Source organism: Dermacentor albipictus, chromosome 6 (genome assembly GCF_038994185.2).
Source record: "Dermacentor albipictus isolate Rhodes 1998 colony chromosome 6, USDA_Dalb.pri_finalv2, whole genome shotgun sequence".
In the NCBI taxonomy this organism is placed as follows: Eukaryota; Metazoa; Arthropoda; class Arachnida; order Ixodida; family Ixodidae; genus Dermacentor; species Dermacentor albipictus.
Window position 1 is genome coordinate 11,803,712 of NC_091826.1, and position 18,278 is coordinate 11,821,989.

General features: G+C 43.5%; 1 protein-coding gene across 1 annotated transcript in view; it reads right to left on the reverse strand.

Annotated features, from left to right (window-relative positions):
- The window catches only part of MAN1 (LEM domain-containing inner nuclear membrane protein MAN1), a 44,508-nt gene that overhangs the window by 17,353 nt on the left and 8,877 nt on the right, over positions 1-18,278 (reverse strand). The window contains exons 4-9 of the mRNA XM_065446990.2: positions 15,819-15,900; positions 14,703-14,794; positions 14,098-14,156; positions 6,317-6,468; positions 4,135-4,236; positions 2,787-2,880 (exon numbers count right to left, since the gene is read on the reverse strand). Coding sequence (XP_065303062.1) covers positions 2,787-2,880; positions 4,135-4,236; positions 6,317-6,468; positions 14,098-14,156; positions 14,703-14,794; positions 15,819-15,900 — 581 coding nt within the window. The remainder of the gene's footprint in view (positions 1-2,786; positions 2,881-4,134; positions 4,237-6,316; positions 6,469-14,097; positions 14,157-14,702; positions 14,795-15,818; positions 15,901-18,278) is intronic.

Consider the following 18,278-nt stretch of genomic DNA (forward strand, 5'->3'; position numbering starts at 1 on the left):
AGAGCTGCCCTCTAAAATTGAATTAACCAAAGTTGAATCAATGGAAGCCTACTGCATTTAATAGACATTTGATCAGGCTAGGTATATTATTCCAGATTTTTGCCCCTGCAAGGAATACTGTTTGACAACTATTATTATTTACTCGTTCATTAGTTTATGTAGTTGCCACACAAGCAGGCATTACTAGAACTCAGAACAGTTACGACTAAAATGTTAATTACATCAACACAAAAATACTAGTCGCTTTTCTGAATGTGTGCATTTGGCATGCTTATTTTTTATAGATTTATTATGGATACCTTACATGCCTTCAGGAAGGCAGTGGGTAAGGGGGAATAGAGTTTCATCAACGTAACAAAAGCATTATATTTGCACAACGCAATAGCATGCTACATCAAACTAAAGACAGGAAAACATATGCAGTGAAAGATACTAGCAAATGTTGTGGGGATGCGAGACTCTCACAAGTCCCCTGATATGTTTTTCCGCATTGCTCCCGTCTCCTGTCCCCCGGCTTTGCCGCGTGGCTTGATGCCTGTGGCAGTCGGTGTAGTTGAAGCACAGTACGAGAAATGGCATGAGTGTTGCGCTCCTAACGCCACCTAACGGTGGGGTTACTTGGGTGCGGAAAGGAAACGGCTCTTCCTCTTTGGCTCGGGCTCGGCAAGCGTCGCGGACGTCCCGCGCGTGCGCCGATCCATGCTTCTTCGATACCGTCTCGTGAGGCCTTATTCAGACGCGCCACCGTTCACGTGACCGTACGCACGAACGACCAGGCATTGGTGTCCAGCATGGGGCGAACATATTCGCTCGTTACCCGGTCGCGGTGAGTCAGACTTCCGCAATTTGTCGTGCGCCCATCGGCATGTTTCGTAGATAGCAACTCGGCTAGCAGGCAGTGATCTATGAAAGATGCAATAAATGCCCTTGTGATTGTTTGGAATACTGTGTTGTCGTTCCTTTGTCCCAAGAGCACGGGTGAGAAACCGACAATGTTATATGAACATCATTACACTACAGAGCAGGCGTACAAATGTGAAAATTCCCGTATGAATTAGTGAATCACTGCAATGAAAAGTTCAACAAAAAAAAAACAGAAGACTAGGCCGACAACTAAACCCTGCCATCTATAATAGGCTACCATTAGAACTTCTTTTTGGGCAAGTTGGTGCATGCTTGATTTGAAAATTATAACAGCACTAACACATGCAACCACAGATTGGAACAAGGACAAGACACAAGCGCTGTCTCATTCTTGTTCCAATTTGTAGTTGTATGTGTTGCCGGTGCTATAATTTCAAAATAAGCTACCAGTTCACAGACAGTGGATGGTGTGTGTGAGCCCACACATGATTTGTTTAGAAAAATAAATGAATAAACGTAATTACGCACTACAGATGCTACGAAATCAATAGATAAGGATATGGAAAGTATAAGAAAACAGAAAGGCAAAACAAGGACTAAACGATCAAGATAGCAATATGTTCGAGGAAGAGCTGAAAAGTTGCCTGGAATATATCCTGCAAAAATGTTCCACAACACGTGAAAAGAGAGGCAATGAGTGCGTTGAAATCTCAGTCTGCCTTCTACAACCACGAACAAAGGCACCAGAGCCTTCAGCTAACAGCGCCACTTCGTGGCAGTCAGGCATGCGCACCGGATTAGTTTTTTTACACCAAATGGGACGACTAGAGTGAAACTTGCCAGCATGTGCAATCTCAGAGGCCATGCACAGCCTCTGCTAATTTTTTACCATCACATAAGGTGGTGCAGTGGTATTTCCTACATACTGTGCTTCTGCACACGCACTTTGAAGAACGTGATTATCCCTTTCGAACGACGGCACTTTTTCCGTTCAAATTTTCGTGTGGAAGGATACGTGCAAATAAGGACTTCTGCCAAGGACAACATCATCATAGTTTTTTTGCTAGATTTCTAGCCATAAAGGCTCTTAGTGCATGCTTGAAATGGCGCTTTGTTAAATCGAAATTGTGTCATAAGATTACTTTGTCAAATTGCAAACGAAAGAATGCATGGTTTTCAATGAACTAGAATTGGGGAATGAAAATATTTGTTGTTGCATATGTTGCATTACAATATTAAATAGCATTATTTTCAGCATTACAGCTTAAGATGATGGCTTTAGCGTTGTGCATTTGACAGAAGTAGACATTAGTTAAGGGAAAATGAGAAATCCACCCAATCATAGCAATTGCTACAAAAGAAACCCATATGGGTTCCTGGAAAGAAAAGCTTTGCAGTTGAAGAAAAATTCGTCCTGGTCCGGGACTCGAAGCCGGGACCACTGCCTTTCTGGCACAGCCACTTTGCCATCTGAGCTAACCAGGCGGCTAGCAGATGGCAGGGTGAAGTCGAATTTGTCAACAACTTGAGGCAAAGGCAAGAGTTTGACGTAATAGTTCTGCGGAAACCCACAAGGTGGAGAGAGGTAATTAATTAAAGGAAAATAAGACATCCACCAAGGCGTAGCAATTGCTACACAGGAAACTCATACGGGTTCCTCGAAAGAAAAGCCTCGCAGTTGAAGAAAAATTCGTCCTGTTCCGGGACTCGAACCCGAGACCACCGCCTTTCCAGGGCAGCTGCTCAAAGGAACCCGTATGGGTTTCCTTTGTAGCAATCGCTACAATTGGGTGGATGTCTCATTTTCCCTTAATTAATTACCTCTCTCCACCTTGCAGGTTTCCGCATAACTATTACATCATAAGTAGACATGCTTAAAACATAAAGAGGATAACCTGGAACGGAAATGTTCAAGCACGTACCGTTGGGAAGGGTTGATAAGCATGTCCCGTACATGCACTTGTGCAAGAAAAGGGTCCCTGCAGTTTGGCTGCTCTGCGTGCTCCTTCACCATGGCTGAAATTGGCAGAGAGGGCATTAGACAGTCCGCAACAGTTCTCGACATCACCACTTGCATCTTTAGTCAATTTTGAGCCAAGAATTCAGAAGAGTGCTCCTCCCTCGAAAATGTGTACTGCATCTGCTCTTTCTTTAGCAAACAGTGTGAATAACAGGATACAGAAAAGAGACACATGACACAGGCATGTTTGCTAAAGAATGTGTTCGTACCAACAAGCCCAGCTAGCCACTAATCTGGTCTTTGCCCACCTAGACTGAAGAGTTTAAATTTTTGGTTCATGATTCAACTCGTAAACTGCCACATGCTCAACGACAGCACTCTGCTACTTGTGTGACACACATGTTAACCCTTTGAGGGTTGATTTTTTTCGCCATTGCGACCGCCGAGGGTCGATTTTTTTTATTACAGATTCCAATTCTTCCTAGGGAGTTATTTCGAGAAAAATTTACCGTAAAGTGAGAAAAAAATGTTTTGCGTTGGTATATATGTACTCTTTATTCATGAATAACAACAGTAAAAAAGAAAATACACTTATAAGAAATGAAAATTTGATGCATTGTTATAGTTCAAGGCTTTGAAAATGCACACACGAGAATATTTCGCAATACTCAAATATTCCTGCTCTTACACTGATATGTGCATCCATAGCGTAATCAAACTGCGTAGGTGTGCGCACTTAAGAAAACTCTGTAGTGTGCCTGTCAAAAAAGCTAAACGTGCGACAAACTTCCGCTAATCTTCATCTTATCACCAACCAGAGGCAATTAGTTCTTGCGAGTCTCGAAAAAAAAAAAAAGCAAACAGAAATGCACGCGCGGCGGCATCGTTCTTATGCACACCCCCGTGAGCACTAAACAAGCGAGAAACAAGCGGTCACCCTTTGAGCAATTAGTAACGAGATAGCCACCACTTTTGCAAATGCAAGAAGGCAAAACCGCCCGCAGAACAAAGCGCAAAATACCACCCGCCCGCGCGTGCACCAATGCACGAAAGGTAGTATATCAATGCACGGGAGTGAACTAGCGCTAAAATAAACCATGCAACAAAAACCATGAGAGGGAAGTGCACGAAAAAAATTCCCTGTATTCCCACATAGTGGCAGCATATGACAGAAACGAAAAAGTTTGGAAATTGGCTCGATTTTTAAATATACAGACGGCGCCGTAAATATACGGCAAAGACCATTTTGAACTTCGTTCGCGGCGCCGTATATTTACGTCATTGACCCTCAAAGGTTAAGAGTCACCCACCTGTTATCTTTTCTGTGAGGTCGTAGATCTGCTGCTGCCAGCGATCCCTCCGTGCTTTGTACCACCCCACACACACGTAGAGAGCAGCTAATGTTCCAATTACTGCGGTCACAGTGAAAACAAAAGAGCAGAGGAGAAACATGTAAACGGCTTACCCAACCAGTCGTGTCACATTGGTGAAGTTCCCTCTCCTTTAAAATTTATATTACATATGGCCTAGGCTATTGTAACTTGGTTAGCGCAGCCTTCATTCATCGGTTCTCTCTCTATCCAAAAAAAAATTTTTATGCAAGCATTTTTAGTTAGTACTTGTTCAAACATTTAGGTGAACACTGCTAACCGCCATTTCATTGCATCTTCTGACCTGTGGTAGTCTTCTATACTTGCCATGAACCTGAACTACCCTCGAACCTCATTATAACAAAATAATAGATATCCCCTTGAAATCTTCATAGAGATCCACTTAATTTAACCAAGTAAAAATGTCCTTCCAATAAGATAATATGAATCTCCAAGACCAAAATATGCACAGAGTATATCGCTTTCTGCAAGGTTTAACGCAAAAGTTAAAAACTCTCACATCAAATACGCTGTAGAGCAACACTGGCACGGTCAAAGCTTGCTAGTTCAGATTTCATGGAACCAAAAAAAAGATTTCAAAATTATATTAAGTTCGAATTATCAAGGGTATCAAGAATAAAGGAATGCTTACTACACCAACCTGCCTTTATTTACGGATAAATCCACAACCCTTGCTTCTATGTTACAGAAAATAAGCATAAAAGCTGCAATTCTCATCATCTCGTGACTTGTTGGAGCTCGCAACAATGATGGACCTTGTGACATCCTTCACAGTGCAGCTGCAGCTCGAAACTTGCATCTTCATCCAATTAGACATGCTTTTCACTAGTGCACATATACATCCCGATTATTATTTTGCCAATGTGCTGGTCGGCAACAGATCATCCGTCCGTCCCAATTTAGCTGGCGGGTTTGATGCCAGCGTGCAGGCCACAGTAGAATCGCTCTTCACCCTCGGCAACTTCCGCTACACTGCACTACTCGAAACGAAACTACAGCTCGCCGCAACCGCTGCGGACAAAAAACGTGGTCTCTATCGCCACGATCATGGATGGTGACTACACACTTATGAGGGCACATGGCCTACGCGTGCACCGAGTTAAAACGATACTACCGCTGCGGACGAAACAGGTTGCTATTGACGCTATTATAGATGGCAACTCTGCAGTTCTGAAGGCACATGACCAACGTAGTGTCATGCACACCGGTAAACACAAGAATAAAGGCTATAAAGTCAAACAGGCACGAAGTGTTCTGGTGTCCTTGTTCCCCTACAGATTCTACTGGTGACTAGGACGATGAGCGCTCAGCCACTACATTTCGGTTGGGCGTTGGCACCACATTTGCTTTCTTGCATTGCACATTTGCCGTGCTTCGGGATTTGTCCAAATTAGTTAGTGTGCCACCAAAGACGACCAATTAGCATGAGTTTGATGCCATTAAATAATGCATACGCCTGCTGAGAGCAGAGGACGAGTCCAAATTATCTGATCTTTCTGTATTAACGAGGGTTGAAGAAACGAGGTTTTACTGCATTTCTCACCACCACACGCAGCTGCATGCAAGCAGTGGTGGTCATCATCACCATCACCACTACACTTGTCTGGCCAGGCAAACCCAGCGTGGTACGTACAGTGAGGTTTGTTGGCTGCTCTCTGTGGTGCCCAACCCAATTATTCATACAGTGGGGCCACATAGGACGGCAGGTCGGCTGTCACTTGGCCGATATGCTCAACCACGACAAATTTATATTATGGGGTTTTGCGTTCCAAAACCACAATCCGATTTTGAGGCATGCGGTAGTGGGGGTCTCCTGAAATTTGGACCACCTGGGGTTCCTTAACTTGCACCTAAATCTAAGTACACAGGTGTTTTCGCATTTCACCTGCATCAAAATGCAATCACCGTGGCCGGGATTCGATCCTGCGACCTTGTGCTTAGCAGCCCAACACCATAGCCACTAAACAACCATGGTGGGTAACCACAACAAATTTCTTTCATGGCCCAGCATGCTGTCTGTTCAGCTGCTTCGCCATTTCGATGGTTTCATAGCAATGTATAAACGAGCCAAGAGGAAAGTGGAGTTCTGTCTCTGTCTTACCGAAAGCGACCATGAGGATCTGGTTGAGAAAGCTGTGCACTGCGAGGCGCAGGCAGCACCAGAAGGACTTAACCGCCCGGTTGGCCTCCAGGGAATACACAGCATCAGGCAGGGTGTAGGTGCTCAGCAACAGCCCATCGGAATCCAGAAGCCTGCAGCACATTCCACTGGTCAAGACTACAAGCAAGCAGTTTTAGACACTGACATGCTGTTAAAGGAGCACTGACATGACATTCCATATTTGTCTCTCTTTTTCTTTTTGTAATGAAAATGCAAACTCTCTAATTCATACAAAAAAAGTTCAGGACAATTTCATTTCTGAGCCAATATAGGTGACCATGAAAACTAGCTATGGAAAGAAGAATGATGGGTGTAACGTTAAGGGATAAGAAGAGTGCAGATTGGGTGAGGGAACAAACGCGAGTTAATGACATCTTAGTTGAAATCAAGAAAAAACAAATGGGCCTGGGCAGGGCATGTAACGAAGAGGGAAGATAATCGATGGCCATTAAGGGTTACGGAGTGGATTCCAAGAGAAGGAAAGCGTAGCATGGGGCGGCAGAAAGTCAGGTGGACGAATGAGATTAAGAAGTTTGCAGGGACAACATGGGCCACAATTAGCACATAACTGGGGTAGTTGGAAAAGTATGGGAAAGGCCTTTGCACTGCAGTGGGCATAGCCAGGCTGATGATGATGATGATGATGAAGCCGATTCATCCAAGCACTTTTGGCACAGTGTCGAGCATACATCTGTACACCAGATTTGTCAATTTTAGCAGAAATTGTCAATAAATATAGCAGAGCCAGCTATATGCGCATCAATGAGGCATCTGGAATAAAAATTACCAACTTGTTTTGTTAATTTCAATAAAAAAAATTGTTTTCCCTGTGCATGGTACAAAGCTATTTCTACTATTTCAACATGCAAAAGTTGTTGCATATTTGGTTCACTTCAAGGGAGCATGAAAAAAAATTTCATTGTGTATCTCTTAAGTGACACAGTCAAGAAATATGCTGATGAACGTGCAACCAGGTATTCTCCGAGGCTCTTTTTTTTTTTTCTTTGATCCGACATACTCCTTGATCATGTGTGGTGTTCTATGGCGCAAGGGCCAGGTATGGCCAAAGAGCGCCATGACAAAGGTAATGTTAACGGTGCATTGTGAATGATGCAGGCAATGAATTAGACAATGAATTTCTCATGGTATATATGACATGGCTGAAAAAAGGCCTAAAATCGGTCGCTGTGGATGGCGTAAATATATAGTTGCTAAAATAATGACACTAAGTAGTGCTGTGGGCTATGGTAATGGGGTTTCGTTAAAAGCATGATGCAATAAAACATAACATTGACACTTTATATTCAAGAAAGCCTTTGAGTACAGGGCTGTTATACGTGAGCTAAAAATTTCCTGGCCAAATGATTTCCAGAGTGTCTGTTTCAGCTAAAAACTCTAAGACTAGTTTCGGATTAAAAAGCGGTTCATTGCTGAGAAAAAATTTCTGGTGAAGAGGAATATTTGCGCGATATGCAGAAATGAAATACTTTTTCCTCTGTGCTTCTATTGCAGGGCATTGAATAAGAATGTGCACAACTGTGAGGCTTTGGCCACACTTACTACAAATGGGAGGATACCCCCCAGTCAAGAGGTAAGAGTGAGTGCCGTAAGTGTGTCCTATTCTTAATCGGCAAAGGAGCACTTCGTTATATTGTGATGTTCTCTCCGTTACCCAATATCCTAATTTGGGTTTTATCAAGTGCACTTTATTTGATATCTCAGCATTCCACTGTTGCTGCCAATGGATTTTGAGCTTGTGACGCAAGTATGCTTTAAGACCTGTGGCTGGGATGGGTATGTTTATGTCCGTGTCACTAAAAGCTACTGAAGTAGCTTTCTCATCAGCAGCTTCGTTGCCTTTTATACCACAGTGGCCAGGTACCCAGCATAGGATGATAATTTGTTTAGCATTATAAGCTGAGCGTAGCAATGTATATAGTTCATTAAAGACAGTGTTTTTATGTTTACGTACATTCATTAGGGCTCGCACTACACTCAATGAGTCTGTGAACACTATAGCCCTAGTCAGATTTGTTTGCTTGAAGTGCTTCACTGCAGAGAGTATTGCATATGCTTCCGCTGTAAAGATACATGTATGTGGGTTCAATGTACCGTACATTAAGAATGCTGGTCCTAGTGCTGCATAAGCAACACCAGAAGGAGACTTAGAGGCATCTGTGTAAAATTCAGCGCAAGAATATTTCTCCTGAAGCTCAAGAAAATGTGATCATATGTGTGCCTCAGGTGCTCGCTTTGATATTTCTGCAAACGAGACGTCACATTCGATAGTCTGCCACTCCCACGGCGGTGGAAGCCGCGTAAATGCCATTATGACATTGTCTAAAATCGGTGCACCCGTTTCTTCAGACAATGCTTCCAACCGAAGGGACAGAGGAGGTCTAGTGCCTGGGCGGTTACGGAAAAGCCTAGCCGTAGACAGGTCATAAATAACTGAATGGCATGGATGATGGAAATCTGATTTAACCTTGAGGGCGTAAGAGAGACTTAAATATCTTTGAAGATGCAGGGACCATTCGTTAGATTCAGCATACAGGCTTTCTACGGGGCTAGTCCTAAAGGCACCTGTAGCAAGGCGGATACCTAAGTGGTGAATAGGATCTAGCATTTTCAAAGCACTAGGTGCAGCAGAATTATAAACTATTGCTCCGTAGTCAAGCCGTGTTAATATTACACTTTTGTAAAGTTTTAAAAGGCACCGCCTGTCACTTCCTCAAGATGTGCGTGACAAGAGCTTCAGCTGATTCATAGTCTTGAGGCACTTTGATTTCAGATACTTCAGGTGTGGTACAAAAGTCAGCTTGCTGTCTAAAAGGATTCCTAGAAATTTGTAATCATGGCTCACAGATAGCCGTTCTCCATTTAGATCATTGCGGGGTCCGCAAGTATGCCTCTTTTGTTAGAAAACAGGACGCATGTACTTTTTTGTGGGTTTAGTTTGAAACCGTTTTTGTCCGCCCACTTAGATAATTTATTTATGCAAAGCTGTACTTGTCGCTAGCAGATACTTAGGTTACATGATTTGAAACCTATCTGGATGTCATCCACATATACAGAATAAAACATAGTATGTGGTATGGCAGTCTGAATCGAGTTCATTTTGACAATAAAAAGCGTGCAGCTTTGCACACCACCTTGTGGAACACCAGCTTCTTGCGTAAATGGACGAGACAGAACGTTACCAACTCTAACACGGAACATGCGATTGGAGAGGTAACTCTGAGTCACGTTCAGCAAGTTGCCTCGAACTCCCATTTCAGACAGATTACGGAGGATTCCAAAGCGCCAGGTTGTGTCGTATGCATTTTCCATATCTAAAAATACTGATAGAAAAAACTGTTTGTGGACAAAGGCATCGCGGATATTTGCCTCGATGCGGACCTGGTGACCTGGAAGGTGATCTGTTGTGGACCTACCCTCCCTAAAACCGCACTGAAAGGGATCAAGTACCTTGTTGCTTTCAAGAAAATGGATGAGGTGACAGTTAATCATTTTCTCAAATAATTTGCATAGACAACTTGTCAGAGCTATAGGCCTATGACTGTTGGGTGAGGAAGGGTCCTTGCCCTCTTTGAGAATAGGGATTACAATTACTTCTTTCCAGACAGAAGGAATGTAGCCGGCAGAGAACATGGAATTGAAGAGTGACAGTAGTGTTTTTTGGGTTTCAGGGTGTAAGTGCCTGATCATCTCATACATTACTCTGTCACTTCTTGGAGCGGACTTGTTGCAACAGTTCAGTGAGGCCTGGAACTCAGCCATACTAAATCGACGATTGTATATTTTATTACATGTGTTTTTCCGACCCAAATGCAGCTGTTCTGCTAGTCGCTGGTATTTTAGGAATGTTTCTGTGTAATGAGATGTACTGGAAATGTGCTTGAAATGTGCTCCTAGACAATCAGCTTGGTCATCAAGAGTGTCTGTTTGTGTGTTTACTAATGGTAGAGGATGAGTTTTGCGGCCTTTTAATTTGTTTACCCTGTTCCAGGCTTTTCTATCGTCTGTATACGAATTAATGTCGGAAATATATTTTTGCCAGCTATCCCTTTTGGCACGGCGGCGCGTTCTTCTGCCTTCTGATTTTATTTTCTTAAAGCTGATAAGGTTTTTGATAGTCGGAGAGTCACAGAGCTGATTCCAAGCCTTATTCTGTTTCTTTCGTGCTTCCTTACATTCATCGTTCCACCAGGGAACACGTCATTTATTAGGCGATGCATTTGTCTGCGGGATACATATTGACGCTACGTCGAGAATAAATGCGGTTAAATATGACACTGCATCGTCAATACTAAGCGCACGAATATCATCCCAGGTCATATATGTCAGTTCTCCGTATCGCTGCCAGTTCGCTGAGTCAACTTTCCACTGGGGTACATGTGGAGAACATTCGTACCGTTTCCTTAAATTTAAAACAATCGAGAAATGATCACTCCCATATGGGTCCTTATGTACTTTTCACTCGAAGTACGGCACGACTGTACTTGAAACAATGGATAAATCTATAGATGAAAATGTCTTGTGCGCAACGCTGTAAAAAGTTGGCTCCTTTTTATTTAGCAAGCACGCAACCGTACTGAAGAGGAAGTTTTCAATCAGACGCCCTCTGGCATCACACCTTGAGTCGCCCCACAAGGTATTGTCACGTGGTGGTGACGTTGAATAACACAGTAGCAATACTGTGAACAAGAAAACTAACTTTTATTGGGCGAACCTGTGCCCACAAAACAGGCTACACTTATAGCACAACGATAGCGGCGAACACAGTCGGCGATCGTCGAAAATCTGATCAGCGGGTCAAGCGCGTCGGCTTTTATACAGCAATCATCGAATGTTCCCGATTAAACGTTGGGACCCGCATGCCTTCTAAAATGTTCTACACCATTCGTGTCAAGCGATGAAATCAGATAACACAACGTTCAGCGACAACAGACAGCAGATAGAAGCATCGATAACTTTCCAGAAACTTTGGATAAATGCAGGCGCGTCCCGCGCTGTGCGATAACATTTGTTAGGCGACAAAACTTGTCGCCCGATAAAGACAAGTACACGTGTCAGTATGATGGGCATTTAAGTCTCCAACGACAATGTAGGGTTCCGGAAGTTGCGCAATAAAGCTTTCAAATTCAGTTTTGGAGAGTTGACAGTTGCGAAGAATGTATAAGAATGCAATTGTCAGCAGCTTACTAAAAAGCACTGCTCTGACTGCAACTGCCTCTAAGGGCGTTTTAAGCTGTAACTGCCGGCAAGCAACACTCTTATCTACTATTACTACCACACCGCCCGACGAGGCAAGGGCCTCGTTGCGGTCTTTTCGGAAAATGGCATACAGTCAGAGGAAGTTTGTTTGTGAAAGTTTAGGATGTGTTTCTTGGAAACACAGCACCTTTGGGGTGTACCTATTTAAAAGTTCCTTAATGTCGTCTAGGTTGTGGAGTAAACCCCTCACATTCCACTGTAATATCTGTGTTTCCATATTGTGTATGTTTTGTGCTGTGTGTCTAAGAGATATAGATTGGATTAGCTCACGAGGCCTTTCCAGGCCCCGTGATACGGAATTTTTCTTTCTTCCCGGTGCGCACGAGAGAGCTGCGCTGTTGCTTGGGCGTCTGAGACGCCGGAGTTGTATTTGTTGTGTCCATCACCTCGTCTGAGGCGGTGAATAGTGCCCGCGAAGCAGGGATTCTCGCGGGAGTGGTGGGCCGATCTGCACGAGCAGTGGCCCTGGGTTCACAGGCCCGAGGGTCTGCTGTTCCTCCTTTGCGGGGGCTGGAACAGCGCTGGCTGTTCCGGCCGGGGGCGCTGATGGCGTGACCGCTGTCACACTCTGTGTGACTTGGGCGGCCGCTGAGTGATGTGGCACTAACCCCCGACGCACCACATTGGTGTAGGACAGACTAGATTGGTTCATCGAGAAGCGCTTTCGCGCCCCTTGGAAGGAAAGGTTCAGTTTGATTTTGATTTCGATGATTTGTTGTTTTTTCCAGGATGGGCAAGAATGAGAGTACGCTGGGTGATCCCCGTCACAGTTGGCACAATGGGTGGTGGAAGTGCAAGTGTCAGATGAGTGCTCGTTTGATGCACATTTTGCACAAGTAGTGCACGCTCGGCAGCTTTGTGATCCGTGCCCGAACTGCTGACACTTGAAGCATCGGAGTGGGTTAGGAATGTATGGCCTTACACGGAGTTTGCAGTATCCTGTTTCTATTGAGTCTGGTAAATTGCTAGTTCCAAAAGTTAAGATAACGTGTTTTGTGGGGATTTCCTTGCCGTCCCGCCTAATCGTTATTCTCTGGACCTTTACTAAATTGTGATCTTGCCATCCCTCAAGTAGCTCACTTTCACTAAGATCGAGCAGGTCATCTTCAGAGACGACACCGCGGACAGTGTTCAAAGATCTGTGTGGGCCTACTGAAACAAGAATGTCCCCAAAAGCAATTAGTTTTGACAATTTACTGCACTGTGTCTCGTAACGAAGTTCAAGAAGAAGATCGCCGTTTCCCATTTTTGTTACTTTGTAGCCTGGGTCGATGGAGTTTGCCAATGATTTTGCCACAACAAAAGGAGATATTGTTCGGACTGTCTTGCTTTCATGTTGACTCTGAATAACATGGTATTTTGGGAATGTTTCTTTCTGACTCATGAAGAAGTTGAAGGAATCTTCGGTGCGCCCCCTCTTGAAGGAGTGATCAGGGAGTGGAGGGAAAGTTGATTCCATAAGTAATAATAATATATTCGGCAGGGATGGCCACCACCCACCATGGAGCCCAACCAGGGGACGACACAGGACGAGAAGTATTCAATTCTGCGCACGCCACCGGTACATCCCCACTATAACCAAATACCTATACCCGAGGCTGGACATAATGCACGAGGTAAACCCTTGCCGCCAGGAAATACGGATGTAAAAAGAAGTGAAGGGAAGACAGGAAAGAGGAAAAGGTGAGAGAGAAAGACGAAGATGGAGAGGAGGACAGGAAAAGGCGACTGCTGATTTACCCCAGGTGGGTCAGCCTGGAGATGCCGTCTATGTGAAGCAGAGGCCAAAGGGGTGTGTTGCCTCCGCCAGAGGGCCTTATAGGTCCAAACACCCAGCATCGGCTCAACCCCCAGGATCCCCCTTTCCCCAGACACGGCTAAGCTGCGCACGGCTACACGCGGGAGGGTCCAACCCTCGTGTTCTCGGGTACGTGGTGTCGAAACACACCAAACGCCTGCTGACGCAGACGCCCCTGCAGGGCGACATACTCCTTGAGCTAGTTCCATGCCATGCTGGTATGAGGAGTACCAAACTGCAGCACAAATGGCAATAAGACCACACAGCAGCAGTATACTGAACCTCTGCCAGAGAGATATGTAACAAAACCACGAAAGCAGCAAATGGATGACTGATGGTATCAGCTATATCTGTGGGTATGGCCACTACGTTGACTTCCAAGATAATAATAATGATTTAGGTGTTGATTTATGTTTTACAGCAGGGTAATGTCAACGAAATGAGACTTGTTGCTCTTTTTGGCACAGGCTTGGTGCAATTTCTCGATAAAATTGCCATTTTGGAGCAGGGCCTTGCAAAGAACCATGCTTGGCCTAATTTGGCACAATTGGCACAGCTGTTCCATCACTGCTATGCATACGCGACACACAATGCAAGTGATCCAAAGTTGGTTCTCAGGACCAAAATGTGATAGTCAGTGTCTTACTTGATTCCCCAGGCAGGGTTCTCAAACAGCAACAGCAAGCTGTTTTGAAAGGCAGTGTCCTGTAAAAAAACAAAAGAAGAAAAAGAGCAGACACAGAGTTACTAACCTTTTTAGCAGTGTTCAGTACAGTCAAACCTTGTTATAATGAAGCAGCATCTAACACAATAACAATTTCATTATATATCTGATATCCATTGAGTGGCACACTGATATCACTGAGAAACATTTTAGATTTCAATATACAATAATTCATTAAATTCACATTTGCTACATAAGGACAATTAGGCCTGGGACTAGTTAAGTTATACTGGAATACTCTCCTGGAATACAATGTCAGCCAGTCTCAAAAAGGGCAGAAACTGGCAAAGACAAGAAGTAAAAATGAAAGACAGGTGCCAATGCTACTTAGGCATCATGGGATTTTGACAGCGTTAGTTTAAGGCTAATTAACTGCTTATCAACATATAAGTGTTAAATTGTATTTTGAAAGTAAGCAGTAACTCAATCTGACAATCTTTGGTAACCTACCACAAGCGAGGAAGTCCAAGCATGAGAAAACACTGCAAAACCTATGATAGCGAGATGAGTGCAAGCTAATAACATACAGTGATAGGTGCTTCACTGTTGGTTCGCAGGAACTCCAGGCAGGTAGCAGCTGTGAGAGAGCGGTACGGTGTCTGGCCACACTCATAATTGCCTGCAATGAAATTGACATGGCTTACAAACCTCAAGTTTTGCAAGGTGAAAAAGAAAAAAAGGCCTCGGTCATGATATTCTAGCAATGCCTTTACTGATGCTAGCGCCTTTCAACGCTTTTCACATTTATGAGAGGTCACGCGATGCTCTGCCCCGAGCGGAGTGACGAAAGCAGCCACTCATGAACATGAAAAGGGCCAAAAGCCATTAGCATTGAAAAAAGCATTGGTACAAAATAGTGGCCCTAAAGTACTTTACACATTGCAAAAATAAATCAATGCCAAAAGGTAAAACCAATGGTATCTAATATAGGCTACAGCATGAGCTTCCAGCAAAGAGAGAGAAAGGAAGGAAAAAACAAGGAGAGAGAAAAATACAGCAGAAACAGGTGTGTAAATGCACACAATGGACACTAGCAGTGGCCAAACAACCTGTGCCATCAAGCAGGTTATGCATGCTTTTAAAGCAAGCCCAAAAAGTGGCATGAACTGTTCCCCTTGATCCCTCCTTCCCCCATCAAGAAAGAGAGATAGAAACGTGGGACTGCTTCATCCAAAGAGACTGGTTAGATATCCAGCTGCTTCAAGTTTGAGGTATGATTTATACCTTACAATATGTATATTATGGAAGCATAGAGTGGAACCAGTCAAAAACCAGTTGTGGTCATTGATTATATTGCTAACTGTTTTAATAGCTTTGGAGATGTTCTTATCCTCAATTAAGAGTTATTTAATTTAATGCTCAAAGCTAGGTCACTTAGAAGTTTAACCATGTCGAAGAGCTGACAAATGCTAGAAAATATACTCAGTTACCATAGCTCCTTAGTTTTAGATAAATCTTCATTTCTGGCAAGCTCAAACAAATGCGAACACTTTTACGAGTGACCCAGTGAAATCAACAAGTCTATTTGAATATGTGTATGTTGAGATGTAACAGTCACCCTGCAGCTTCAAGAGATAATATGCCATGGCACAAAGCGCAGGGAATACCTATGTGAAACGCAACATTATCATTGTGCTTCTTACCTGCAGTTCGGCCCAAAAGTTTCTGCATTCGTCCAGCCAGTTCTAAGGCTGCTGGTACATCTTTCTCATAGACACAAGGTTTCTGCAAGCCACACACAATCGGCAGATCTGTTTACTGCACATTTACAAAGTATACAATGCCATTTTATTATCTAGGATACGGTTTACACTCCCTATTGTACACTATTCCCACGTGTTCTCGATTTCCGTATTGACAATATTCCATATATATACCCAACAAGCTCAACGCCAAGTGATACTGAACTACAGAATGCTTACGAGTTTCTCCACCATAATCAGTAAACACTAGCTGTGAAAATTTGTGTTTCATGAGAAGCTATTTCTGGCTACAAACAGTATAAAAAAAGTGCTAACTTGGGCCATTTGGTACATGTTGCATCAAAAACCGAGCAACACTGCAAGACACAGGACATGAGAAGGTAGGCCAGTATGTGCCAGAAAGCGAATAGAGAAGACATGGGGCTATCAGTGATGGAAGTGGCACTTGGTCTTTTGAAGCAGCTTTCAGAGCAGGAAAAATCACAGTTTGGAGCAGAAAGATTTGCTGTTTGGAGCAAGAAAAGAACATTTTGGAGTAGTAACTTACTGCTGTAGTGCAAAGAGCAAGCTCTGTATAAGTTAGGACTTTCTGAAACATTGCATTCAGTATGCATTATACTAAGATGCAAGGAGGAGTATATTTTAATGAAGAGAAAGGAGGAGAGGTCGGCCTGGAGAGCGTGTCTCTAGCCTGCTACTCCTCACTGGGGAATGGGGAAGTGGGAAATACAGGGAAAGGTAGGTGGCGGATGATTATGATATGGTACAATGAGATACTATATACACTTTGTCCAATATGCGGATGCGCACTGGAGACGCAATACACTAAGAGTAATCTTGTCCATACAAAAAGTAATCTTGCCACAAAAAGTTATTGCACAAACACATTTCACACTGACTACATGTCTCACGGCTTCTAGAGGCGATCGTCTAAACCAGTCTCACTTAAAAAGTTCAAAAGTGCTTTTATGGCACGTTGGGCACAGTCAACACTACTCCACGTGCCCAAAAGCTTTTCTTCTGAAAAGGGGCGGGAGTCCAAGCTGTCAACAGTAGATTTGAGTTTTCTTCTTCGGCCGCAGTACTAAGATGCAAATATTTTCTCAACTAGCTGTTCCATTTTCATCACCATCATCGTCATCCTATTTTATGTTGACTGCAGGATGAAGGCCTCTCCCTGCGATCTCCAATTACCCCTGTCCTGTGCCAACTAAGCGCAACTAGCGCTTGTGAATTTCCTAACTTCATCGCCCCAGCTAGTCTTCCGCCATCCTCGACTGCGCTTCCCTTCTTTTGGCACCGATTCTACAACCCGAATGATCGACTGGTTATCTAACATACGCATTACATGACCTTCCTAGCTACATTTGTGTCTCAATGTCAATTAGAATATCACCTATACCTGTTTCATCTCTGATCCAAACTGCTCTCTTTCTGTCTTCTAACGTTATGCCTAGCAGTCTTCATTCTATCGCTTTTTGCACAGTCCTTAACTTGCTCTAAAGCTTCTTTGTCAGCCTCCAAGTTTCTGCCACATATGTCAGCAACGGTAAAATGCACTGATTGTACACTTTCCTTTTCAATGATAATGGTAAACTTCAAGTCAGGAGCTGACAATGCCTGCCGTATGCGCTTAAACCCATTTTTATTCTTGTGTGAATTTCCTTCTCATGATCAGGGTTCCCTGTGAGTAATTGACCTCAGTAAACATACTGCTTCACAGACTCTAGAGGTTGACTGGCAATGCTTAACTCTTGTTCACTTGCCTGGCTACTCATGATTATCTTTGTTCTTCTGCATATTAATCTTCAACCCCACTCTTACACTCTCTCTTTGTTATATAAGAAGAAGAAGATAAGCGCAAGCTAAATCCTAATTCACATTCAATTCTGCGTTTCATAAAAGAATTTCAGAAATAATTTATTTTCGTCTCAAGGAATTGAGCCACCTGCACACCGTAGATAGTCTATCACACGTTCAAGTACACAGGCAGCATGGTCACAGCTTCACTTTCAGTTGTTCACTTTTTTATTCTCTTGAAGACCTCTCACTGAAGGTATTACATAAGCTACGTAAATTGCAGTGTATATGTTATCAACGCATGCACACGTGTTCATGAATTTTCGTGCATAAAATAAAACATACAGTTGGAACAGAGATGGAGTGATCTGACAACCGCAACCAAGAGCCAAGATTGTGCGGGCGTATACACAGCCGGCATCACAGTATGAGGCCAGTGCCTCGCTGGTTCCATGTCACCCAGCCCAGGTTATCGCTTCTATCATGGCAACGAAGAGATCTGCTACAGTTTGTTTTTTCACATGAAGTAGTACTTAATAGAACAAGGTTAGATCAAATGTGTCAGTGTTTGATAAAGCAGCTCCTAGTACTAAAACACTG